This window comes from Eleutherodactylus coqui, chromosome 2 (assembly GCF_035609145.1).
Source record: "Eleutherodactylus coqui strain aEleCoq1 chromosome 2, aEleCoq1.hap1, whole genome shotgun sequence".
Taxonomy (NCBI): Eukaryota; Metazoa; Chordata; class Amphibia; order Anura; family Eleutherodactylidae; genus Eleutherodactylus; species Eleutherodactylus coqui.
Genome location: NC_089838.1, coordinates 5207468 through 5235017, shown reverse-complemented (window position 1 = coordinate 5235017; position 27550 = coordinate 5207468). Strand labels below are relative to the sequence as shown.

The following is a 27550-nucleotide window of genomic DNA, read 5'->3' as shown; positions in this document are numbered from 1 at the left end:
AAAACAAGGCAAACTTGGCGATCCCGACCCGGAACATCTAAAACAGCGGGATCAGAGAGCGCGGCATGAGATACTGCCCCCACCCAGTGTCACCACGGGGGGTGGGGGGGCAGGCTCTCCCAATTTCGGGAGACATAGGGGAGGCGCGTGAGCAACAAGTGGGTGCAGGAAATCGTGACATCCGGTTACGCAATCGAATTCACGACTCTCCCACGGAATTCATTCTGCAGGTCCGGAGTGCCTACCACCCCGGAAGAAGTAGCCAACCGATAGCAGGCAGTGCGGAACCTTCTGGCACAGGGGGTTGTGAAAACGGTACCGGGGGCACAAGAGAGGCAAGGGTTCTATTCGAATCTTTTTTCTTGTACCCAAAAAGGACGGCAGAGTGAGGCCGGTGCTGGATTTAAGGAGGTTGAACCAATTCATCAGAACAAAACATTTCCGGATGGAGCCAATCAAGTCCGTGATAACCTCCAAGCAACCGGGCGAATTGCTGTCCTCAATAGATATCAAGGACGCTTATCTCCATATCCCGATTCGGGAAACACATCAAAAATTCCTTCGTTTCGAAACACAGGGAAGGCATTTTCAGTTTACGGCGCTGCCATTCGGCCTGTCTACCTCTCCAAGGGTCTTTACGAAGGTACTAGCAGCAGTGATGGCGCCGCTCCAGGCGGAAGGTATATCAGCCATTCCATACCTGGACGATATACTAATAAAGGCACCGTCGGGGGACGGCAACATCAAAAGCTTACACGTCACGATGAAGATTCTAGAAGAATTCGGCTGGATAGTGAACCGCGAAAAATCATGCCGAATACCGACGCAACACTTGGAGTATTGGGCATGATATTCGATACCAGCCAGCATCGGGTCCGACTACCTCAAGCAAAGGTAGACAAGCTCCGGCAGGGGGTCCGGTCCCTAATACAGGGGAAACCGTTAACCCTCAGAATGGCTACCCTGGGCCAGATGGGGCAGCATTCGAGGCGGTTCCGTTCGCCCAGTTCCAGTCAAGGAAACTACAACACTTGATATCGGCACGCTGGAATGGGTTCCGGATGACCCTGGAACAGCGAATCCAGATAACCCCTCAAGTCCAAAAGTCACTGAAGTGGTGTCGGGAACCTGGGAGGCCTCAGGCGGGATGGCCTTTGAGCCCAAGTCGCTGGACAGTAGTGACGACGGACGCCAGCCTTTCAGGTTGGGGCGGAACATTGGGGGACCAGTCTGTTCAAGGAGTGTGGTCTCAAAAAGAGACAAGGCTACATATAAACATCCTAGAGTTGCGGGCCATCTACCTGACTCTCCGACACTTCGGGCCCAATCTCAAGAGAAAAAAGGGTACGCGTTCAAACGGACAACACCACAGCGGTGGCCTATGTCAACCGACAAGGAGGAACAAGGAGCGTGTCGGTAATGAGCGAGGTAACAGGCATACTAACGTGGGCGGAGAAGCATCTGAGCTCGATGTCCGCAGTCTACATTGCCCGGAATAGAGATAACTGGGTGGCGGATTACCTAAGGCGAGAAACAGTGGATCCCGGCGAATGGGGGCTGCACCCAGAAGTATTTCGGACGATATGCCGGAAGTGGGGCTCGCCAGACGTGGACCCCAGGGCGTCCCCGACTAAATTACTAGCGACGCTCGTTTATGTCCCGAGCGCGGGATCCACAAGCAGCGGCAGCGTATGCGCTGACCATTTCGTGGGAGGAGTACAAGCTCCTATACGTATTTCCACCCATTCCTCTCATACCGAGGATCCTAGGGAAAATCAAGCAGGAAGGATGATCAGCAATATTAATAGCACCAGACTGGCCAAGAAGAAGCTGGTACGCGACCATCATAGAAATGCGGTTCGACACACCGTGGCATCCTCCAGAGCAAAGAGACCTGCTATCCCAGGGGCCTTTTTTTCTACACCCAAATTCCAAGTCTCTACATTTGACGGCTTGGCCGTTGAGACCGAGGTGTGGAGGAGGAAGGACTATTCGGAGAAGGTTAGCCAGACTATGATACGGGCCGGAAAACCAGCCTCATCTGTAATTTATTGTAGAGTCTGAGAAGCGCTTCTTCACCTGTGTAAGGAGGGGCGGGTACAACCGATACAATTGTCGGTGGCCAGAATTCTTGCATTCCTACAATCAGGCCTCGAGGTAGGATTGAGGGTAGGCTCGTTAAGGGGACAGGTGTCGGCATTAACGGTACTGTTCCAAAAGCCAATCGCAAAGAGGATGGCAGTACGTACATTCCTGCAAGGAGTCGCCCATACGACACCCCCGGTCCAAACTTGGGACCTTAATCTCGTGTTGGACACTATGACGGGCCAGCCGTTTGAGCCGCTGAAGGAGATTTCTATGCGACTACTGACCTGGAAGGTGGTATTCCTCGTCGCCATTACGTCAATCCGTAGGGTCTCGGAGCTGGCGGCTTTGTCTATACAGGCGCCATATAGGACCGTCCACCAGGACAAAGTGGTGCTGAGGCCATCACCCGAGTTACTACCAAAGGTGGTATCTTAGTTTTCAGACTAATGAAGAAAATTGTCTTGCCTTCTTTTTGTCCAGATCCAGTACGCAAAAAGGAAAAAAAAAAAAAAATGCTGCACCACCTTGGTCGTGGTAAGGGCGCTGAGGATCTATGTGAAAAGAACAAAGACGTTTCGTAGGACCGACACCCTCTTCGTTATTCCGAAGGGGACCCGAAGGGGCTTGGCAGCCTCAAAAGTCACCCTATCCAAATGGATAAGGTCCCTGATAACAGAGACGTATCGCACCTCAGGGCGCTTGCCGCCATGTCGGGTTACGGCCCGCTCCACACGGGCGGTAGGGGCTTACCGGGCAGTCTGTCACGGAGCCTCAGCCCTTCAGGAAGGTAAGGCAGCCACCTGGACTTCCTTACATATGTTCTCAAAATTTTATAAGGTCCACACAGCTGCATCATCTGACGCCGCTCTTGGCCGGAAGAGCTTGCAGACGGCGGTCGTTGACCGCACAGCTGAACTTTGAATGCCCACCCAATATATTGTTTTCGGGACTGATTGTGGACGTCCCATGGTCTAGGCTGTGGCCCCCAATGATACGGACGAGAAACAGATATTTTTGGTATAACTTACCGTAAAATCTCTTTCTCGTCGCGTTCATTGGGGGCCACAGCACCCACCCCTTATTTATTTAGGCGGTTGCTGGAACTTTCTGTTCTTCGGTCATGGTTCGGCAGAAAATTGTGCCAAAGAGTTGTTTTTGGTATGTATAAAACATAATATGTATAATCTTACTCCCACTGGCTTCCTACTGCTTGCAGACAGACTAATTAGCTGAGTGCCTGCAGGGGGGATATAGCCAGGTGGGGAGGAGCTAACACTTTTTTGCTTAGTGTCGCCTCCTAGGGCAGTGGCTATATCCCATGGTCTAGGCTGTGGCCCCAATGAACGCGACGAGAAAGAGATTTTACGGTAAGTTATACCAAAAATATCTGTTTTCATATCCTACTCTGTTGCACCTACTGTTTGCATACAAACTGATTAGCTTGACTACAGGAGAGGTATAGCTGGTAGCAGGAGCTAATACTATTTTGCTTGGTGTGCACCTCCTAGTAGCAGTAGCTATAACCACGGTGCGAGCTGTGTCCGTCAATGAATGTGACGAGACAGATTTTACAGTAAGTGCAGAAAATCTTGTTATACAGCCAATCTAGGGATTGTAAAGTTAAGTAACAGCATCCTCATCAGGTCTTAAGGTGCCTATAGACCTTTAATAAGTATTGAACGAGCGATCGCTCATCCAACAAGTTGTTTCCACCGTACACAAGAACATTTGTCTCAGCTGAGTCAAGTCCAGGTCATGCGTAGCGGTAAAAAAGAAAAACAATTGTAGTTTAAATTTCCATTTTCAAGTGAATCCTAATGTTTGTTGCAGCGTCTATTCTGTCATTGTGCTATGAACAGAGGTCCCATTATCATAATCTGTCAGCAGTAATGACAGCATAGAGGCTTCTTCTGTGCATATATTTTACTGTATTATTTAAAAAAAATAAAATGACATAAGAGAAGTGTTTATTACAAATTATGACATGAGCACTAAAAACAGAGCATCACAATGGGGTTTTCTGATAATTTAAAAAATCTAGTTGCAGGAAATTTATTTAAAAAAGATTACTTACCTGTAAGAAGGTTTTCTTGTCTGTATCACAAGGCAAAAACGTGTTAGCTCCCCCTCCTGCAAGCACCAAGCTAACTAGTTTTAGCTTGGTGTCCGCAGGAGGCAGTCCTGGTTCTCACTGGTCTTCGACAACCTTTTTGGATTCACGGAATACAGGGAGGTAGTCATATTGTAATACTCTGTTACATTTGCCAGTGACTGTTTTAGTGTCATGTCCAACTCGAGAGCGGAAGACTCCAGACGGGACGGCGAGAGCCACATGTTATGCATGCTCTCATTGCAACACAAAATGTACATGCAACCAGTTGGAGCTGTTGTGTTCTAACTGCAACCCGTTGCGACAAGCGGTCATAGAACAGACTACTAGCACACCTCCTGCCCAGCCCATACAAGCTGCTGCACCAGAATGGGCCTGCTCCCTGTTAGAGGCAGTCGTGGATTTTTCTAGAGGCTCTACCGCTATTCTAAAAATGCTGGACCATTCTACCAGTTACCCTATTCAAAATGCGGCTGACGGAGACTAAATTTCCATGCAGGACTCAACAAGTAGACTTTCGCACTCAAGGCGACAATCTAGATCCCCTGCATCACCATCCTGTACAGTTCCCTCTGAAATGTGATCACAGTCTCCCAATCGAGACATTAGTCGGTCAGATTGCAAACTATCAGAGTCCCCCGCTGATTGCAATATGGATGAAGAACAGGCTTCGAAGATCTCCACTATGGTCGATAGCCTGATAATCGCCATAAAGGATATCTTTCAGGTCACATATCAAACTTCACGTACATCGGTGGTGATGTTTTCATATCAACGTACAAAGCTTTCTTGAGAAGTATTTCCTCCTCATAAAGAGATTGATGAGGTGTTGAACAGGGAATGGGAGCCTTCCTGGCAAACGTTTCGCTAAACCTAAGAGTCAAGATATCATGTATCCTTTTCCAGACGACTTTGTTAAAAAGTGGTCGTCTGCACCAGTAGTTCATCCACCAGTGTCCTGTTTGGCAAAACATACTACACTCCCTGTGGCTGACACTTCATTTTCCTGTCATGGAACGTCTTGAAAAGACGGCGTCGTTAGCCAAAGCCTCTTTTGAGGTAGTGGAGTTGGCACTCAGGCCGGAGTTCGCCTCTACTTTGGTCAGCAAAGCCTCTACTGAATGGGCTAAACGACTACACTGAGGCATCCTTCTTCTCCGAGTAAGTTAGCTGAAATTGCACAACGATAGCTCAAGCCGGGAAGTTTCTTTGCAAAGCTTCCTTGGATACCGCTAGACTCTTAGCTTGCTCATGTAGGTAGCTATACACCTCACCCTGTGGCTTAAATCGTGGGATGGAGATGCCTCCTTCAAGAAGTCTTTACCAGGTCTTCCTTTTGTTGGCTTAAGACTTTTCAGAGCAAGATTTTATGAAATCATTTTGGAGGCCACTCTGGGTAAAAGTTCCCACCAACCACAAAACAGATTGAGATCCAAGAGTGATGCAAGAGAAAATTAACCCAGTTTCTCTTCTTTCACCACTCTAGTCCTTGGAACTCGCAGACTAAAAAGGCCACAAAGGAACAGAAATGAAAGCCTTTCTTTAAACACAGCAGCTTGGTGCCCTCAGCCTCAGTCCTCCAAGAACTTTCACTAAATCTGCCGCTTGAATGTGGGACCCCACCCAATCTGTCCAGGTTGGTCGATTATCCCTATTCAGAGGAATTGAATTCGCCAATGTCTGACGCCTGGGTTTGGGAAGTCATGTCTTCAGGATACGCCAAAGGATTTTCAGCCACAACTCCAGATCGCTTTTTTTAGCTCTAGAATTCCAAGGTCTCTTTTAAAGCCCAAATTTGTATTTGGGCGATAGACAATCTGTCTTCTCAAGGTGTCATCATTCCTATTCCTCCTTCTCAACGTCTTGCGGGTTTCCATTCAAATCTTTTCGAAGAATTGCTCTGTCAGACCAGTTCTGGATCAGAAAAAGCTGAATCAGTATGTAAAAGTCACAACATTTTCGCATGGAGTTAATAAGATCTGTCATTGCATCCATTGAACCACGTGAGTTTCCGTCATCCATCAGGCTTAAGGATGCCTATCTTCATGTGCCCAACTGCCCAGTGCATCCGCGATTTTCTCTGCTTTGTAATCCACTCAAATCAGTTCAGGGCCCTCCCATTCGGTTTGTCCACAGCACCCGAGTTTTCACTAAAGTTTTGGTCTCCGTTATGGTTACTTTCCATTCCAAAGGAGTACTGGCCATTCCCTATCTTGACAACATCTTGGTAATAGGCAATCTGAAGAGTCTGCACATCACGTTGACCCTGACCAGATTTCAAAGGATAATTAACTATCCCAAATCTTCTCGCATACTGTCGCAACAGCTGGAATTCCTGAGTTTCTCCTTTTGTCACAGCTGAAGCCCATGAACTACTACTGACGCAAAAACTACTTCAGATATGTATATGCTATCTGCAAGCTCTGAATCCCGTAACCATTTGCATAAGTGTACTGGGCCTGATGGTCTTGTCCTTCGAGGCGATTCCTTTCATTCAATTTCACGCTTCTCCTCTCCAGTGGACCGACCTATTGAAGTATAAGTCTGTGGTCTTTCTTGATTTAAAGATCTGAATACCTCTTGAGATTCAGTGTTTGTGCTTTGGTGAATAGAGTCCCTGGATGCATCTTGGATGCCCTTTTCTGACCTTCCAATGGCAATTACTCAGCAGCACGTATGCCAGCCTCTCCGGCGTAAGGCACTTGGACCGAAAAGGAGACCACCCTACCAATCAAAGTGTTGGAACTTTAAGCATTTCTACTGTCCCTTCATCACATAGCACTCCAACTGACGGGGCCACCAGTTTGAGTATAAACTGAGAACGTGACGGCTGTTGCACACACAAATCGTCAAGGCAGGACTCACAGTACCAAAGTCATGGAGGAAGCTGTGAAGATTTGACTTGGGTTGAAGATCACCATCCAGCGCTCTTGGCAGTCCACATACCGGGAGCAGACAACTATATAGCTGAATTCCTAAGGTGAGAGACAGTTGACCCAGGAGAACGGGAACTTCATCCTGAGGTCTTTCGAGCATTTTGTCGCAGGTGGGGCCAACCGGATGTTGACCTTATGGTGTCCAGAATCAATCACAAGCTGCTAATGTTGGTGGCCAGGTCTCAGTGGACGCTCTAGGCTTCTGTATCCTATCCCTCCTTGGGACCTTAATCTTGTAATGGATGCGCTACAGTCTCATCTCTTCGAGCCATTGAGTAAAGTTCCTTTTCAAAAGTTGACCTGTAAGATAGCTTTCTTGTTAGCAGTCACCTCTATCCCCCGGGTTTCATACCTTGCATCACTGTCGGCCAAGCCTCCATTCACTGTTTTTCATGAGGACGATGTCGCCCTGCGACCTGTTCCCTCTTTTCTACCTAAGAGTGTTGGCATTCCACATCAATGAAGAAACTGGATTAACTGCTGTCATTTTGTGCATCCGCGGTTAATCCAAAAGAACGCACTTCACTAACTGGATAAAGTGCGAGCTTTCCTGCGGACTTGCCTCTTTCAGACTCTCTGACTCTGTTCGTGTTTCGCAGTGGAGCTTTCGCTATGCAGTTGTGTAGCTCCACTACAAGGAGCTCTTTTTACAACGTCTCAAAGTTTACTGGGTGCATACCTTTGCATCCGCGGACGCATGAGTCTTTGTCAACGTTTCCCACCCACGAGGGGCTGCTCTGGAACGTCCCACAGTCTTCAGCTGTGACCCCCAGTGATACGGATTAGAAAACAACCGAACTTTTGTCCACTGCCCGAAGTTGGGGGTCTTGAGACCCGGCCTCAAAGATTGGGAGCTTGTGATTGATTCTGGACTTTCTGTAAAACTTTCGAGTCTCATTCATTGGGGTACAGCACTCACCCATTTTTTTAGTAATTTTGCATATACTAGTTGGAGTATTGCCTTTGCAGTTGCATATACAGAGCAATGCTCTGGTGATCCCTGTTGGTATGGAGCGATGATGTGTCAGTTGTACATCCACATCATTGGTTGCAGCGGTCACAATTATTATTTTTTTCTTAAAATCTTGGACAACCATTTAAAAAAACTGATGCTTTGTGTAGTGAAAACTTCAGTCACTTCTAATATGTAAAATCACTTGTCATATTCAATCTGCTACAATGAAGTGATGTGTTCTTGTGTTTTTCAGTTGGAGTCGGACAGTGACAGCGTCCCAGCCACTGCGGACGTCTACGAAAGAGAGAGGAATATGCACATTGACTACAGTGATCTTCCTGAAGATTTAAGGGTATGAGCATTAGGAGGGTTTTGCTGCCGTAGATTTCTACTATAATTTAGACAACTTCTGGCGTAAATTATAGCAAATCTGAAAGGCCACACCCCCTCTCTAAGCCCCCAACCACAACCTGAAATGTTTTGTTTTGTGCTGTGGTCACAAGAAAGCTGACAGCGGCATTTCAATCCCCTGAACGATGTTCAGGGGTCCCGTATGGCCCCCCGCCATAAGATCAGGGGAGCCGTGCAGGTGTCATGGCTGCCAGGAGCCTTCTGAAAGTAGTTTTATGTCATATTGCAGGAGCGATCAAAGCATCGCATATTGTAGTCCCCCAGCAGGACTTAACCCCTTAGTGACGGAGCTTTTTTGCTTTTTTCCAGTTTTGTTTTTTCCTACTCTCTTTTAAAAAATCGTAGCTCCTTAATTTATCCATCGACGTTGCTGTATGAGGGCTTGTTGTTTTTGCAGGACGAGTTGTATTTTTCAATGGCACTATTTATTGTACCATATAATGTACTGAAAAACTTTTTAAAAATTCTTAGCGGAGAGAAATGGAAAAAAAAACGACATTCCACCATCTTTCGGTGCGTCCTGTTTCTACAGCGCACAAACTGCAACAAAAACGACCTGATATTTTTATTCTATGGGTCAGCACGATTGCTACGATACCAAACTTATATAGTTTTTTTTTTTTTGCTGTAGTACTTGTATTGTAAGATATTTAATTTTTTTTCAATTATTTTCTGCGGTCATTTTGTGCGCGCAATAACTTTTTTATTTTTCCGTCGACATAGTTGAGCAAGGGCTCAATTTTTGCGGGATGTCCTGTAGTTTTCGATACTATCAATTTGGAATACATGCAACTTTTTGATCGCTTTTTATTGCGTTTTTTCTGGGAGACAGGGTAACTTAAAAAGTGTATTTCTGGCATTCTTTATTTTTTTTTTCGCACGACGTTCACCGTGCAGGAAAAATATTCATTAGGCCCCTGACTGCCATGACACCTGCACGGCTCCCCCGATCTCACTGCGGGGGGGCCGTGCGGGATTTAAATGCCACTGTCAGAATTGACAGCGGCATTTAAAGGGTTAATAGCCGCGAATGGCCGAGCGCGGCTATTGCCCGCGGGTGTCAGCTGTAATAAACAGCTGACGCCCGCGCTGTATGGAGGGAGATAGCGGCGCTACCTCCCTCCATACACGTCCTGCAACAGCAGGACGTAGTTTTACGATAGCGCCGTCACTAAGGGGTTAAAAGTAAAGTTAACAAAAGATCAATAGTGTTTTTAATTGTAAAAAAAAAAAAGTAATTTTAAATCACCCCCTTTTGCCATATCTGTAATTAAAAAATCAAAATTATAAAATAAAAATACATATTTGGTATCGCCACGTCTGTAAAAGTCCGATCTATCAAAGTAGCGCATTATTTACCGCGCACGGTGAACGTAGTCCGAAAAAAAATAAAGAATGTCAGAAATGCACTTTTTCAGTCACCCTGTCTCCCGGAAAAAACGCAATAAAATCGATTAAAAAGTCGTATGTATTTCAAATTAGTACTAAAGGAAACTACAGGACATCCCGCAAAAAATGAGCCATCCCTGAACTACGTCGACGGAAAAGTAAAATTATTGCGCGCACAAGATGACCGCAGAAAATAATTGAAAAAAATTTAAAAACAAAAAAGAGTAGTATAGTAAAAAAAACTATACAAGTTTGGTATAGTCGTAATCGTACTGACCCATAGAATGAAGTTATCATGTCATTTTTGTTGCAGGTTGTGCGCCGTAGAAACAAGACGCAGTGTTTTTAAAAGTTTTTCAGTACATTATATGGTACTTTAAATAGCACCATTTAAAACTACAACTCGTCCAGCAAAAAACAAGCCCTCATACAGCGACGGCGGTGGATAAATAAAGGAGTTACGATTTTTTTAAAGGGTGGGGGGGGGGGGGACGAAAATGGAAAAAAAGGGGCCGTGTCATTAAGGGGTTAAATCACGACGGAAATCCTTGGCTTTTGTGCATGCGTCCGCCACACTGGTGACAGACGTGTGCGCAGGGGCTTTAGGTAAGTAATTTCTTCTCCCCTCACGGATATGATCCGTGAGGGAAGATGAAACTTAAAACTTTTTTTCTTGTCTGTATCATTGGGGGACACAGTCAGAGCTTGGGTACAGCTTCTGCCACTAGGAGGCTACACTAAGCATAAAAGTGTTCACTCCTCCTACTAGCTATACCCTCCTACAAGCATCATGCTAGCTCAGTTTTTAGCTTAGTGTCATAGGAGGCAGACTGTCTCTCCTACAGAGACTGTTTGTTTTTTTTTTTAGCTTTTATTTTTGACTTCAACTTTTTCTGGAAGACCAGGGAATAACGGGGAGGCAGGACTCTCCCTCTTAACCCACCGAGGAGGGCGAACAGAATGGAGCTAACCTTCTGTTGTCTGCCCCGTCCCTCAGAAGACAAGGCGGCACATGCAAGCCCTAATATGGATGTGACCCGCCAGGCATAGAGCCCCCCTGTCCTACAGTCCAGCATCCCCTCCCTTCCTAAATGGAGGCAATGGTTGGGAGAAGCTCTGCTGGAGCCGGGAAGCCACCCTACCTTGGTCGGGAGGTATGTGGTTTTATTTTGTTAGTCTGCTGATGTGCGGAACATAACAAGGTGTCCCCATGTGTTTGTGCATTTGTGGCTTGTATTATTGCTGCCTGCAGCTTGAGTTGTCCTGCCTGCGGTTTTGTGTTGTGCCGCCTACGGTTAATGTTGTCCTGCCTGTGGCTGGTAGTGTGCCGCCTGCGGTCCTGTGTTGTGCCGCCTGCCTGCGGCTGGTAGTGTGCCGCCTGAAGTTTTGTGTTGTGCCGCATGTGGCTTGTGTTGTGCCATCTGCATGCTAATGCTCATGCCGCCTGCGGTAGTATGCCGTCCGCAGCTGAGGTTAGCTGCCACATGGCCCAGGTGTTATGATGGCCGTGCAGGGGGGATGTCCTGCTACACTGCCCTCGTTCTGTGCAAACGCGCGTCTCTCTGTCCAGCGATGCCGGTCTGTGTCACGCTGCAGAGTCATAGCCTGGTGCCGTACCACCTTTCGCTGGCATGCAGCGGTTGTTAATGGTTATGCTGACCACTCCATATGCACCCATGACCTCCCAACCCAGATTTTCTCCCCACAATCCACTTCAGTAAATTTGGGGTTGCTGAGACCTGTGGTACCTTCTATACCAGAAGGAGTACTCTCACAGGAGTCGCTGGACTCATCGCTCCCCGTGTCTGCTCCGGCCCGGGTTGAGCCCTCCCTATCTGTAGCTCCCCTATTGTTGTCCCTCCTGCAGTTTCCTACAGCCAGCTGTACCGCGGTGTCCGAGTCCAGGATGACACACGGACAGGGGCGGCCAGAGCCACATACCAAGTGGGCTCTCGCTACAATACAAGATAAGATCCAGCAGGGAATATCCCGCCTTACTGACAACACTGCGCAAACTCTTGAAAGTGTTACTCCAGGCTTGCTGAGACCTGCGGTACCCTCCAACTGGAAAGAGTACTTTGCACAGGGAATCTCTGGACTCATCGCTCCCCATGCCTGCCATTGTCGGGTTGAGCCTTGCCTGACGGTAATCCCCTGCTGTTCCCTGCAGCCAGACGTACCGCAGTGTCTGTGTCCAGGATGACGTGCGGACAGGGGTCGGCCAGAGCCACATACCAAGTGCGCCCTCGCTACGGTACGAGATTACATACAGCAGAGAAGATCTTGGCTATGGAGCTGTCACGTCCACAGCCCACGTGGCTTTAATCCCCAGAGTGAGTGTATTTTTACGGCCCTGGGGATTAAAGCCCACTAAAGCCGGATGTAAAAAGTCTATTGAAGAATGGCAAGACATATTGAGAGGTGGAAGGCTCGCACCAAAGGAGGTTAGGGGAGGAGGAAATAGAAGAGTAGTACTACAATAATGAAGAGTTATAAATTTGCGGACACTGAAAGTCCCACAACATCTAAATGGAATTAAATTTGTGAAGTTGTGGATGGAAGCGGGGAGGTATTCAATCTGGTAGATGATCCGTGCATATAGGTCTATAACGGAAGGTGGAGCAGTACGTGTCCAAAAGAGCGCAATAAGGCATTTAGTAACTGTGAGTTTACCAAAATTCCTAGGTGGAACATTTCGTAAGCAAGGGGGTCAAATATCTGTTCCAAAAAGTATCGACAGAAAAGACAGCGCTGAGGACCAATAGGGTCCGACAACAGGGCATGTCCAAGCTACAGGCTGTACGGTGCCTTCGTGACATAAACAAAGCCTGCAGTGGTAAGAAATAGCAGGATTGAGCTCATGCAGGAGTGCGGGGGTCTGACACCGCCCCATAAAGATCTGGTATAAAATGAGAACCCCTTGGTGATTTTTAATACACATTCCTATTCTGACGGAACATTATTTTATATTAACAAAAAATACAATATTTGCCTATTTTATATTATTTTATTTATTACTTGATTAATTTTTCATGTTACAGAACCTAAGGACAGAAAATGAAATCTCTGCCGAACTTATGAGGATGCGTCAAGAATGTATCGCGGATGAAAATAACCTTCTGAAGACAGCAGCTCCAAATTTAAAAGCTATTGAAAGATTTCAGAACGCCAGTGCCCGCTTACAAGAAACTATCAATGGTAATGTCAGTCGTATGCTCACAATTGTGAGGGTAGAATCATTTGAACATTACTTTTGACTTGTTTTTTTCTTTAACCCCTTAAAGTCTTTGTATTCCTTTTTGGTAGCCATTTTTTTCACTTAAATGCATATATTTTAGGCTGACAATCATTTTTACCATTTGACTTTTTTTTGTTAAGGGACTTTGTTTTGTTAGGTTTTCAGACAACTCTTGCTCATCTACTAGCTTCTTAGTCTCATCATTTCTGCAATATGCTTGCATAAAAATTGTGTTGCTTAACTACTATCTCTAAAAAAGTTAATTTGCAATCCGCTGTCTGTTGTTAGGTACAGAGTTTCCTTAGTAAGAAAGATACAGATGTTTCCACAGTCAGCTGGGAGGGACTATCTTCAAAGGCACCTCCCCTGCACTGACAGGCTGCAGGCTTACAGATCTGTAGACACTGATAATGATCTGTACAATATCTGCCTCTCCTGTTGTTAGTGTGTATTTGTTTGCACATTTTAGTGGGTTTACATTCAGATACTGCCTCCCTGCTGATTTGGACCAGAGACAGTGCAATGCAGCATGGGTAATAAGGGCAAGTCAGGACAGTGAACTACTAGCAGAATGCTAGGCTTGCTATATGTCCCCTCCTTGAAAGTTTATTGCAAACAGCAGGGCAGCAGAAAAATAGGAAAGACCACCTGAAAATTAGGACATACAGACATGAAATGGTGCAAACTGCAGTAAATGAGCAGGTAATGAGAACCTGGTGTATCGAAGAAAACTTGTTGAAAGCTCAGGCATGCTTTATTAAACATTTTGCACTTTCTTCTGCAGCTTCTACTTATCAGTGCTTGTGGAGACTGCTGACTTACTGTGTTTCCCCAAAAATAAGATGCAGTCTTATATTAATTTTTGCCCCAAAAGAGGCACAGTGTCCTATTTTCGGGGGGTGTCTTAATACTTACCTAGCAGGTGCCGTTTGGGTCCCTCTCGCTGGCTGCGGTGCTCCGGTAGTCTTCAGCGCTGAGCGAGCACTCTTTTCCTGGTAACAGGGCTTGAATAGCCCGCCTCCAGGCAAAAGATTACTGTGATTGGCTGAGGCGGAGTTCCTGAACCAATCAGGAAACCGTGCTCATGGTGCAGGCAAAGGGTCTTCTCACCTCCAGCAATGTGATCATCGAGGCTGACCTGGAGATACTGATAGCTCTCTGCCTAATAAAGGCACTCCGGGCTGTTGAGGAATAAATCGTGGTTAGAACTTACCATAGGTATACCCTGTAGGTGCATGCTATATGCACAGGTAGTCATGTACTGTCATGCAAATGTTTAGATGGAAAAAGACTCTGTCACCGTGTTTTTGCACCCCTAGATGAGGGCAGCACAAGGTAGTGCCAGTAACACGAATTACAGTGATATGTGTGCGGTGGAGTAGGTTAAGAGACACATGCCTTTTATAAGTAGCAGCACATGTATAGAGGATTACCGCAACTAGTCCTCTATATTCAGGCTAGCTACACCCATCTTACCCACCAGCTAATGATTGTGCCTAGAGAGAGCTGCCAGTCATGGGCCGGAGGGAGGGGTGGGTGTGGCTAGCCTACAGCTCATGAATATGCAGGACTATTTCTGTTTCTGTGCTATTAACCCTTTCCAATCCACTTTCTGCCCTCTAAAGCTATTATGATTTAACCCTTTCCAATCCACTGTCTGACATCTGAAGACATTATGATTTAAGGCTGTACAGCTCCAATGTTGGAAGACGTCCGTCAGGGGTTCTCTTACTGTATATTGCCAGCCTCTCTGCTGTCGGAGCCTATCCAACGTGTCACCTCATGCAGTACTGGCTTTAACCAGCAGATAGCGCCGTTGTATAACAGCAGAAAAAGAGTAACCCCCTAGGAAAACCAGGATACAAATTGGATTAGAAAGGGTTAATGCAAGTTTCTCTAAAGCTATTGTACAGATACATCCAGTAGACATATCACTGTAATCAGTGTGACGGCACTACCTTATGGTGCTCCAGAAAGGGGTGCAAAAAGGTGGCCATACATTCCCTGTAAAAGACCGCTAATGAGATTTTAAAAATCGCCATGACATTTTGGTGCACCGTTACTTGCATGTGACTGTTTGTTGTGTTTTTACGGTCAGGACCCTGCTCTCTATGACTGACATCTAAGCCGTTTAACAGAGGAGGGGGCAAAGCTTCAGCTATTACCCCATTGAAACACCCGTATCGCCGGATGTCAATAGGTTTTCATGGCAGCGGGGTCTAAAGAAGGTCCCCAGTCCAGCCTTCTGGAAATGCCTGTTAGTAATTTGAGTGAACAGAGAAGAAACAAAAAAACCCTCAGCCACAAACGGCTCAGTCCTTAAAGGGGTTGTCTAAGTTGTTTTTTTTTTTCCTGTCAAAACTCCATTCCCCGTGCAGTAACATCACTAACCAGTATACTCGCCTCTCCCCGCTGTGTCCTGCTTCGGGTCTCCCCTCTAATATCATGTTTACCTGCTGCCTCAGCCGGTTTAGAGGAGGTCACAGGCTGCTGCGGTTTAGACAAAAGTAGTAGTAACCGGCAGCAGACGGGAATGTTGAAAGATGCAAAAACGTTTATTTACCCCATTACAGCAAAATGTAGCGACGTTTCGGTCAAGGAGACCTTCCTCAAGCTAAGCTTAGCTTGAGGAAGGTCTCCTTGACCGAAACGTCGCTACATTTTGCTGTAATGGGGTAAATAAACGTTTTTGCATCTTTCAACATTCCCGTCTGCTGCCGGTTACTACTACTTTTGTCTGGACTGCATTTGTGGAGCCCGTCTGGTTTGGGCTCCTTTACTGGCGTTTGCAGCTTTATTGCCTAACTCTATTGGAGGATCGTTGCAGTGCTGCTGGGAATTCATTCCTAGGCTGCTGCGGTTTATGACAGAGCTCAGTGATTGATCGCTCAGCTCTGGCTGCAGCAGCCTGTGACATCGCTTGCCAGTAAACCATGTGAGCGGAGGACCAAGCAGCGGCGAGAGGTAAGTACATGCTGGTTAGTTATGTTACTGCATGAGGAAAGGGGTTGTAACATAAAATAACTCAGATGACCCTTTTAAGGGGTTAAATGGAAACCTGAAACATGTAACCCTGTAGCTGTGAAATGTCCTACCGTACAATGAAGGTTAGTCGCCATGTAGCAAGTCTCACACTTCCACTCTTATTTATGTTTCTCATAGCTTTTGAGGACAGCAGAAGGAAGGCGAGTCTGTGTAGGAAGGAGTTTGAGCAGGTGAAGCAGAGGAGATATGAGCTTTTTAGCCAGTGTTTTGAACATGTTTCTGTAGTTATCGATGAGATCTACAAGAAGCTCAGCAGGAATGCCAGCGCTCAGGTTTGCCGAATTTCAAGTTACTGCATTCAGTTATGTTAAAGTGAATAAGAGGAGCAAATAATCCTGAAAATGTAGATCAGAATGTCCCGTATGAAGCATTCCGATTCCCTGAGACTCCTTCAGTAGGCTGCAGACTTGTATATGGCGGCCTGCTGAAGGAATACAGACTGCTGTGAACCAGGGCCGGGGAATTTGGCCTAAAATTTATATCTTGATTTTTTTTTATTCGCTTTGAATTATAATTTTAATCTTAATTCCTTTTTTTATTGCCAACAAGCTAAAATGCCAAGACACATTATCTTTGCAAGTGAATTGCATACAGAGCATTTCCTTAGTGTATACGGATTATCAGAATTAAATAGGACCGTTTCAGTTATTGCTACTTATCAAGGAACTGCTGTGCATGCGATTCCCTTATGTATAAGTATGAGGTGCCACTGATTGTTATACATGAGGGAATCGTATGCACAGCGATTAGTTATAAACACATGAAGAATGAGGGGCCACTTCTCCCACTCGTTACAGTCCACCATGTACAAACACACCTGTCATCACAGACCGCATGACCTATCCATGTGCATATACAGAAAAGGGTCACCGCATCCAGGACTTCCTTTTATGCTGTTTTTACTAAACGTGGTCTATTACAGTGCAATCTTGTGCACAGCAAGAAGTATACCTGGTGCTGTCCTCCATCTTTCTATCCACGTCGATAGCCATCACATCCCCCATATACTTCCCTCCCCATCTTATCACATCCCCTTTATACTTCCCTCCCCATCTTATCACATCCCATATATATATTTTCCTCCCCATCTTATCACATCCCATATATATATTTTCCTCCCCATCTTATCACATCCCCCATATACTTCCCTCCCCATCTTATCACATCCCCTGTATACTTCCCTCCCCATCTTATCACATCCCCCGTATACTTCCCTCCTCATCTTATCACATCCCCCTTATACTTCCCTCCCCATCTTATCACATCCCCTTTATACTTCCCTCCCCATCTTATCACATCCCCCGTATACTTCCCTCCCCATCTTATCACATCCCCTGTATACTTCCCTCCCCATCTTATCACATCCCCTGTATACTTCCCTCCCCATCTTATCACATCCCCCTTATACTTCCCTCCCCATCTTATCACATCCCCGTATACTTCCCTCCCCATCTTATCACATCCCCGTATACTTCCCTCCCCATCTTATCACATCCCCTTTATACTTCCCTCCCCATCTTATCACATCCCCTTTATACTTCCCTCCCCATCTTATCACATCCCCTTTATACTTCCCTCCCCATCTTATCACATCCCCTTTATACTTCCCTCCCCATCTTATCACATCCCCTTTATACTTCCCTCCCCATCTTATCACATCCCCTTTATACTTCCCTCCCCATCTTATCACATCCCCTTCATACTTCCCTCCCCATCTTATCACATCCCCTATATATATTTTCCTCCCCATCTTATCACATCCCCCGTATACTTCCCTCCCCATCTTATCACATCCCCCGTATACTTCCCTCCCCATCTTATCACATCCCCCGTATACTTCCCTCCCCATCTTATCACATCCCCTATACATGGTCATCACAGCCTCTGTATACTATTTCCCCTCACGCACACACATCACAGCCCCCATGACCACCTTCTGCAGCTACACAGCTGTTTTCTCCTCTGCAGTCCTGTAGCTGTACAATCACTGATGCGGCAATACAGGAATCAAACATAGCACTAATTGGTCAAGACTCAGCCAATCAGTGGTAATCTTATATGCTGCACAAGCCTAATGCTGATGGGTGAGGCTCAGCGCTATGTTTGATAATTGCACTGTCTTCCGGCTCATCACCATCCAGTACACTACTACATTCCCCAGCATCCTGCACACCCCACTTCCCCTCGGCCTGATATTGGCCAAGCACACAGGGTCTAATACCAATTTCACAATTCTGACAAAAGTCTGAATTGCACCTTAGTAAAATGGCAATTAAAGACATTGATTCAAATAATTGTCCAGCCTTGGTGTCAAGAACAGTCAGTCATCTGCCAGGAGTCGGCGAAGCTGCTGGGATTTAGAATGCAGGTATGGTCCAGCAGAATCCAGAAACCTTATGCTGCACCCTATAGGTAGGGGGTGTCATAATGCCCCTCGGTGAGTACAAGCTGGCATACATGGTGCCCATGTTCTGCCGACAGCCTATACCAGTCACCAGCTTATAGAGAACTAATGAAAGGAACCTGTTCTCTCCACTAAGCCACCCAGGCTACAGGTAGCAGGATGTAGGACAGACACATTGATTTCAGTGGTCTGTCACTTATACCGATCAGTTTAGTGGTTTTGTCAATCTTACTTTTTGAAGCTTTGCAGGGCTGGAGTGGTGAGGAGTTCAGTGAAGCTGTATGTTCATATATGCACACTCCTCCTACCACCTCCTCTTTCCAGATGCTAAATGGCAGGTCCCTTTGTATGCACTGTAACACAGAGGGACCTGCCAATCAGGATCTGCGAGGAGAGTGGGGTACTTATATGAATATACGTGCGCTTTATTAGAATTCTCTCCAGTCCGTCCCAGCAAAGTTTCAAAAGTAAGATTTACAAAACCACTAAACCGAATGGTGTAAGTAACAGACCGCTGAAATCAGCATGTCTGTCAGTATACCCTGCTGCCGACAACCTGACAGCTTAGAGGACTTCGCAGGTTCCCTTTGAAATTATATCAAGGGGTTTTCTTATAAGAAGGAGGGGGGATGATGGAAGAATCCCTCCAGAAACTTGGGTATTGTTTTCATGGCTTACACCATTTAGTAAAAAACCCATTGTTATCTGGATCTGCACGATTACTGCAATACCGAGTTTGTACAGATATTTTTATTTTTTACTACTTTAGAACAAAATTACCTTTTTTTCAAAGAAAATCATTTGACTGCATTGTAACATTGGAAGGAAACTTCTTTTGGTATTTTATTCATTTAAAAAGGGTTTTTGTAGGTAAATTCTGTATTTTTTTTATGTTTTATTGACACTGATTTGTAGACCCTTTAGAGGACATGAAGATACGTTTGTTCCGTAGGACGGCCTGATCATCATTCAGATCACTCAATCTGAGCGATTATAGTTCATTGTAAGTGACTAAATGACAAACAGTTCTGAGCCCGGTCACCTTGTGTGCCCTCACACATCCACTGGTCCCAACACCTCCGAACAGTCTGCTCAGACGCTCCTCTCTACTGGTGGTCTGTAGGGGGCGTTCTGAGCCCGGTCACCTTGTGTTCCCCTATCCACTGGTCCCAACACCCCCTAATAGTCTGGTCAGACACTTCACTCTAATGGTGGTCTGTAGGGGGCGTCCTGAGCCCGATCACCTTGTGTGCCCTCACACAACCACTTGTCCCAACACCTCCTAACAGACTAGTCAGACACTCCTCTCTACTGGTGGTCTGTAGGGGGCGTCCTGAGCCCGATCACCTTGTGTGCCCCATTCATTTGTCCCAACACCTCCTAACAGTCTGGTCATACTCTCTACTGGTGGTCTGTAGGGGGCGTCCTGAGCCCGGTCACCTTGTGTGCCCCCATCCACTGGTCCCAACACCTCCTAACAGTCTGGTCAGACACTCCTCTCTACTGGTGGTCTGTAGGGGGCGTCCTGAGCCCGATCACCTTGTGTGCCCCATTCATTTGTCCCAACACCTCCTAACAGTCTGGTCATACTCTCTACTGGTGGTCTGTAGGGGGCGTCCTGAGCCCAGTCACCTTGTGTGCCCCCATCCACTGGTCCCAACACCTCCTAACAGTCTGGTCAGACTCTCTACTGGTGGTCTGTAGGGGGCGTCCTGAGCCCCGTCACCTTGTGTGCCCCCATCCACTGGTCCCAACACCTCCTAACAGTCTGGTCAGACGCTCCTCTCTACTGGTGGTCTGTCGGGGGTCTTGAGCCCGGTCGTCTTGTGTGCCCCCATCCACTAGTCCCAACACCTCCTAAACGTCTGGTCAGACGCTCCTGTGTACTGGTGGTCTGTAGGGGGCGTCCTGAGTCTGCCCAGTCGCCTTGTGTGCCCTCATACATCCACTGGCCCCAACACCTCCTAACAGGCTGGACAGAATGGCCGGGGACAATTCATTGATACGACCATCCAGCTTCTCACACCCCAACAATGCGCCCCCCCCCCCCGGGGTGAAATCTCTTCTCTGAGTCGTAGAGGCGCCTAGTGGCCAACAAGCTCTATAAGTGGAAGAAGAGGCCACTACACACAAGGAGCCTCCGAGAGCCTTGTATAGGCCAAGGGGGAGCCACGTTTAGGGTCTCCAGTAACAAGACCAACCAACCAATCACCACAACTCTCATCATTTGTATATCTGCCTGAGATGGAACCGCATGCTAAGTTTTGACGTGAACAATGACAACTTCTTCTAGGGGCTGGATTGTTTTGTTTTTACAGAGTGTAGTAGGCAGTACCTATTTGTATGGTTTCATTCATCGTCCAGCTCCTATGATTGATGCAGTGTGAGTATTTCTGAGTACAATGCATTCTGTAAGTTAAAAGTTCTACATCTTATTCTACTTAGGCCTTTCTTAGTCCTGAAAATCCCGAAGAACCGTACCTTGATGGGATTGCTTATAATTGTGTCGCACCAGGAAAGCGCTTTATGCCGATGGACAACTTATCTGGAGGAGAGAAATCTGTGGCTGCACTTGCCCTGGTATTTGCTATTCACAGGTAGGAAGGCCTGATGAACTGATATGTGCATTCCAATGCACATAAGGTAGTTCCACCTATAACATGAGAGGACATTTGTTGTAGTGTAACTGTATTTAGTGGGAGCTTACTTTTTATACATTGAAATCAATAATACGGTATACAGTAAGCCCCCCATAATGGCAGCTGCAGGCAACCAGAATCATTATTAGCATTTGTCTCTACAGGGGGTTTGGAGTTGTTTTTTGTGGAAAATGGAGCTTTAACCCGTTTACACTTTTGGGCATACCTGTATGCCCTCCAGCGTCACGGTTTGTATGGATCAGAGGCCTATCCTGCCCCATACATGTACTGTCTATCTTTGCCAACTGACATGCAACAACAGTCGTCATCAGCGTAGGCACTGATCACAGCTGTTAACTCATAAAATTCTGCTTTAAATTCTGACAACTGCATTTAAGTGCCCTTATCTAAGTTTGGGGTCCTATGCGGCCGCCCCTGAGATGAGATCGTGAGGTGCCGTTTGGTTGTCATGACAGCCAAAGGTCTTATTAAAGCCCCCCAGGGCAGCCGTGTATTTCTGCCTAATAGGACACGCCTGTGGCCTGTCCTAATATAATGCCAGCAGAAATACTATATATTGTAATATTGACATAATGCAGTGTATGGTATAAGCATTCAGACTATCCCAAGTTCCCTATGGAGAGAAAAGAAAATGTGGAATTAGTGAAAAATGTTTCTCGTCTGTGTCATTGGGGACACAGCTCTGACTGTGGGTATAGCTACTGCCTCTAGGAGGCAGACTCTAAGTGTTAGCCCCTCCTGCAGGCACCAAGCTAATTCGTTTTTCCTTAGTGTCCATAGTAGGCAGGCCTTTCCGTTACCGATTTTCAGTCCTTTTTCTGCGACTATCTTCGGGAATACAGGGTAGGCACTATATGCACCTTGTTACCCCACTGAGGAGGGCTAACAACGTGGAGCCAGCCACACTGATGTATGTCCGACCCTCAGCAGAAAATGAGGAACGGTCGAACACCAATTTGAAAGTGAACCGCCAGCCATGGTGTCCCCCCCCCCCCCACACACACACACACACAAGAGCACTTCCATTATAAAGGATAGGCGAGCACTGAGGCGTACGCTGCTGGAGTATAGGAGTCAGATCTATGGATGGAGGAGTATACTTCACTGTGACGTAAGTATTCTCTCCCTCCTTCCCGTCCTTACTTCTAACTTCTCTCTATCTCATCCACTGGATGTGAGTTACAGCGGTGAGCTTACTAAGTAGAGCCTTGTTTGTTGGCTGCCCATAGAGGGGTGGGCTCATGGGCTCCCTCCAACCTATCATGGCTCCCTGCAGGTAGGAGATACTTCCTGGGGAATCCTCCACTCACCGCTCTGGGCGCCCTTTTCCTGCGCTTCCATTGGCTCCCATGCTTCCCAGGTCAGGTTAAAGCCCATCTTCAGGTGCTTTTATCTTTCCTCCTGATGTCAGCAAAATCTCTTCTCATCTGCTAAGATCTGTGGTACCTTTCGTGGCTCTTCTTCTCACAGTAGTGAGGCCTGGGACCACCAGCACGGGATAGGGTAAGCTCTGTCTGGTGGCTAGCTCCTCTTTGTCTGTGCCCATTCTGCAGAGCACTTATAGCACCATGTCTGACCCCAGAGCAGAATGCTCCAGACAGGCTACAGCCAGAGTCACGCACTTTGCCTGCTCTCACCTTCACACCACATTTTCATTAGGGCAGTCAGAACCGCTCTGCTCTGACTGCTTCCCATTGAGACAGGCTTCTAGCAATCTGCCTACTGGCTCTCTCCCAGTTACAGCCTTGTAAGCCGCTGAACAAGAATGGGCGCGTGCCATGTCTCTTGCAGTCCTGGACCTTAGTACAGACCTAGGAAGCAGCCTAGGCCATCTCACTCACGACACATTCCTTCTATTCGCCAGCATCCTTGCGCTCCCACTTGGACGCGCTCTGAACTTTTCCTCCATGGACGAGACTCACTCGGAAGGCAAGGCGTCTGAGTCTCCCTCTAAGTCGGATCTAGACGAGGAACAATCGTCAAAACTATCCTTTTTAGTCGATAGTTTGATCATTGCTGTGAAGGACACCCAGCAGGTGAAAGATGCGGATCCAGAAGCATCCGCAGGGAGAGTCTCTTTGAGACATCTAAAACATTTCCTTAAGGTCTTTCCTTCCCACGAGGAATCTGAGGTCGTCCTGACTTGGGAATGGAATCTCCCTGACAATCCTCTTCGCCTGGGACAAGAAACAGTCCCCACTGGACAAAAAGATGCCTATAGGAAACGCAGTGAAGGCATCCCTACATTGGTGGCTGTCTGCCACAAACCTCTCGGGGGGGTTCACTGGCTACAGGCTCCAGTAACATGCATTACAACAGATACCAGCACCCAGGGCTGGGGCGCTCACATAGAGGATCTATACCTCCAGGGATCCTGGTCCCAGAGAGTCAGCAATTAGTCCTCAAGTTGCTGAGAATTCCTGGCAGTTTGGGAGCCAGGAGAAAAATTCTTCATTTTTTTTCCCCCCTGATATAACGGCAATCCTAAAACTCCTCCAGGAAGGCGTAGACATGGGCCTCTCTCTTAGCATGCTAAGTGGCCAAGAAGCAGCTCTTAGTGCTTTCTGTGATACAAGGCTTTCTGAAGTAAGTTGAATTTATAGATTCCTGAAGGCAGCAGACGTGTTAAAGCCCAGAATCGTCACCCTAGTCCCTGAATGGAACCTGAATTGGGTACTTGGAGTCCTATCTTCAGCTCCATTTAAACCCATAGATTCAATGGTGGTCATCACTGCGGCAAGAAGAATAAGCGAACTCCAGGCCTTATCCATCTGCCATCCGTCCTGCCGAGTCACTGAAAATAAGATTATCTTTAAGCTAGATCCATCCTTCATACCCAAGGTAGCATCACCTTTCAATCGGTCGCTGGACATAATAATTCCCATGTTTTGTAATAACCCTTAAAATGACCAAGAAAAGCGTTTTCACTGCCTCGACGTCGGGACGGCGGTGCTACAATACTTCAGCTCCACAAGTGGAGGCAGGATGATGACCTGTTCATTTAGTTCTTTGGTCCCAATAAGGAGAAATAAGGTGCTAAAAGCTCTATAGCTACAGTGGATGGATCCGCCTAGCCATCACAGAGGCCTACATAGCTCTAGATAAAACCGCCCGGAGCATTCTACCACATCTTGGGCAGACCGATCCTCTGCAGTAGAGCAGATATGCAAAGCAGCGGTCTGGAAAGAACTGCATACCTTTACGAAACCCTATAGATGGGATATTCGTATGTATCTGGATCTGGCCTTCGGTCATAAAGTCCTCTGGCCGTAGTCCCACCCTGATGAACTTTAGTTGGTACGTCTCAGGTGGGGCTGTCCTGGAGACGTTAGGGAAAAGTTAGGTTACACTAACTAGTCATTAGTTTTTCGGGAAGTCTCCATGACAGCACCCGTACATTTCCCCCCCAAAATACTTTTTTTTTCTGCTATTAGGCATACCGTTATATGTAGTTATTTTATTTGGCCTCCTGCCCCTGTTGGACTATTATAAAACACTGAGGGAGGGGGGGAGCTTTAAACTTGTCCTAGCAGGAGGAGGCGATCCCAGGTGGTGCTGTCATGGAGACTTCCCGAAAAACTGATTACCGGTAAGTCTAGTGTAACTTTTTCCCACCGTCCTGGACTGCCACGGTCCGAGCCGTATCCCCCAATGACTTGGTTGAGAAAATGAGATTTTTGTGCTTCCAGCAAAATCTCTTTGTCGTCTCATTCATTGGGGAGATGGCAGTCGGCCCGTTTCTTTTCTGGGCCTTGTCTAATATCTCCCTCCTGGTTCCGCATGGTTCTCTGATGTGTTACGGATTAATTGTTAATGCTTTATATGTTGGACTGTCCGCTGTACCTTTGTCATATTCTACTCTGCTTCTCCTACTGCTCGCATACAAACTGGATTAGCTTAGTGCAGGTAGCAGGAGGATTTTTCTGCTTAGTGTCTGCCTCCTAGTGGCAGTAGCTATACGGTGCGAGCCGTGTCCCCCAACAGACAAGAGAAATTTTACGGTAAGGGCAAAAGTCTCATTTTTTTATTACAAAAAAATAAATTTATAAGAATAAGAAAACAAAACAAAACCTCAAACATTTATTCTCGCCGCGTCGGTAAAAATCCAATATATATATCTTTTTTGCCATTTTATTTTTAAAAGTACAGCAAAATGCTGTGATGATTGTACTGACCCGCAGACTAAGGCGATGTCCGCATGCCGTAAATATGGCAAAATTGCATGTTTGTTTTCCCATTTAACTCCACCTACAAGTTTTAAAAAGTTTTTCAGTACATTCCATGGTACCGCTGAAAATACAGCTCAACCTGCAAAAAAGCAAACCCTCAGATGGCTGCATTAATGGAAAGTGGGGAGGAGAAACCAAAAATTAAAAAAAAGGGGCTGCATTCTTAAAGGGTTAAATTCTGTCAGGATATATCTGTATACTTCTCTACAAACTCTACTGATATTTTCCTTTCTGCATTTAGCTTTCGGCCTGCGCCATTCTTCATTTTAGATGAAGTCGATGCAGCGTTGGACAACAGTAACATTGGCAAAGTAAGTCCCCTTTCACCAATGAAGTATCCCACGGTTTACACTGAAGTCACGTCTGAGGGAATATTGGGAGATTAAGAGTCTGCCAATGTGAGTAAAGCTGGCCAGACGCTGGGAACTTGGAGGAGTTGCCCACCATTGTTCTGGACTTTGCTCAGATTTCTTGTCCGGTCTTGAATCCTCGCACTGCAATGTGTTGTATGTTTGATCACATTGGTAGTATACAGCCTTCTCAGAAATTGGTACAAGGAAATGAAAAACTATCGAATTTACTTGAATAGATTTTTTTTTTCCTTATTAGGCAGCATTCACACTATACAGGGCGAGGCCAAAGTCTGGACACACCCTTATAACTGGTGAAATTAGGAGAGATTTGACTTCCAAAAGTGTGAAAGTATTAATCGGTAGGGAGGCTGCATTTTCTTGGTGAAAGAGACTTTTTTGGGGGCCATTTTGAAATCCGCCATATTGAATTCAGCTCAAGTATTTCAAATGGGAAGGATCTGCAATTACCTGGTCACTGGATTGGGCGTAGAGGTCCGGTAAAAATGGCTGCCACGGTCACCAGACTTATCAAAATATGCAGATGGGTGCGTGTAAAAAGAGAATAGAATCCTCACATCTTAAGACAAGTCCTTTATTGTGTCCACAGCATACAGCAAGATTCGACTGTCGAGCCTATGCCAAACTAAACCTACAACTAACACATATACAGACCTTCACAAATCACTACACGGAAATTACCAAATTAAGACAAACCGCATTTGTTGGAGAACCGGAGACACAAGCAGGCGTGGGCGACTGGGCCTCAATGTGGCTTGTCTTCATTTGTAATTTGCCATTAGAGTCTAATCTTGCTGTATGCTGTGGACACAATAAAGGACATGTCATAAGATGTGAGGATTCTATTCTCCTTTTACACGCACCCCATCTGCTGCTCCATATTTTGATATTTCTATAGAGTTAATTGGGATCAGAAGTCTATATCCCTTAATTGAGCGTACAGGATGGTAGAAGTAGCGTCTCCCTCTATGTTGTGCCGCTGACCCTCCTGTATATTGATTTGAAGTTCACCAGACTTTACACCTTTGGACTTTTATCTCTGTGGCCATTTAAAGTCCCTGCTGTAGGTGTAAAAAATGGTCAATATGGTTCACCTGAAGTGGCGATTCGTACAGCGCTGTGATCACCTGCAGCTCATCAGTGTGTTCATGAAGACTAGATTAAGTTTAATATGTGAACCCGGCAGAATGGTGGACATATCAGACACATCATGTAAAGCAATTAACCCCTAAACAGTTAAAGATAAACAAAACTAATGTCTAGCCAAGACTAAAATCTCACATTACCCCCATCTGGAAAACCAGAGCTGAATTCAATATGGCAAATTTCGAAATGGCCACGGAAAACGTAGCCTCCACCAAAAATGTAGCCTCCCTCTCAATCAATAACTTCACACACAGGTATAATAAGGAGAATATTTTTTTCGTTTTTTTAACCCCTTCCCTCCCCATGACGTAAGGGTACGTCATGGCAGCGGGGTTCTTCCCACAAAATGACGTACCCTTACGTCATAGGGATAGCAGGACATCATAGCAGATCTTGCGATATCCCGCAGCGGGAGCCGGCTGTCACTAGTAACCGGCCTCCCGCTGCGACAGCGGATGGCATCGGAGATGCGCCCACCTGCTGTTAACCCCTTCCCTGCGGCGATCTAAGTAGATCGCAGCAGGGAAAGGGTTCACAGAGAGAGCGCTGGTTCTGAGAGCCCGGCTGA

General features: G+C 46.4%; 1 protein-coding gene across 3 annotated transcripts in view; it reads left to right on the top strand.

Moving 5' to 3' along the window:
* Positions 1-27550, top strand: part of SMC1B (structural maintenance of chromosomes 1B) — an 86335-nt gene that overhangs the window by 53523 nt on the left and 5262 nt on the right. The window contains exons 19-23 of one of the 3 annotated variants that reach the window (XM_066590206.1): positions 8343-8441; positions 12931-13087; positions 16290-16444; positions 21022-21173; positions 25707-25776. In XM_066590206.1, coding sequence (XP_066446303.1) covers positions 8343-8441; positions 12931-13087; positions 16290-16444; positions 21022-21173; positions 25707-25776 — 633 coding nt within the window. Of the gene's footprint in view, positions 1-8342; positions 8442-12930; positions 13088-16289; positions 16445-21021; positions 21174-25706; positions 25777-27550 lie in introns of those variants that run through there. The other 2 variants (XM_066590208.1, XM_066590209.1) reach the window with 2 other exon arrangements.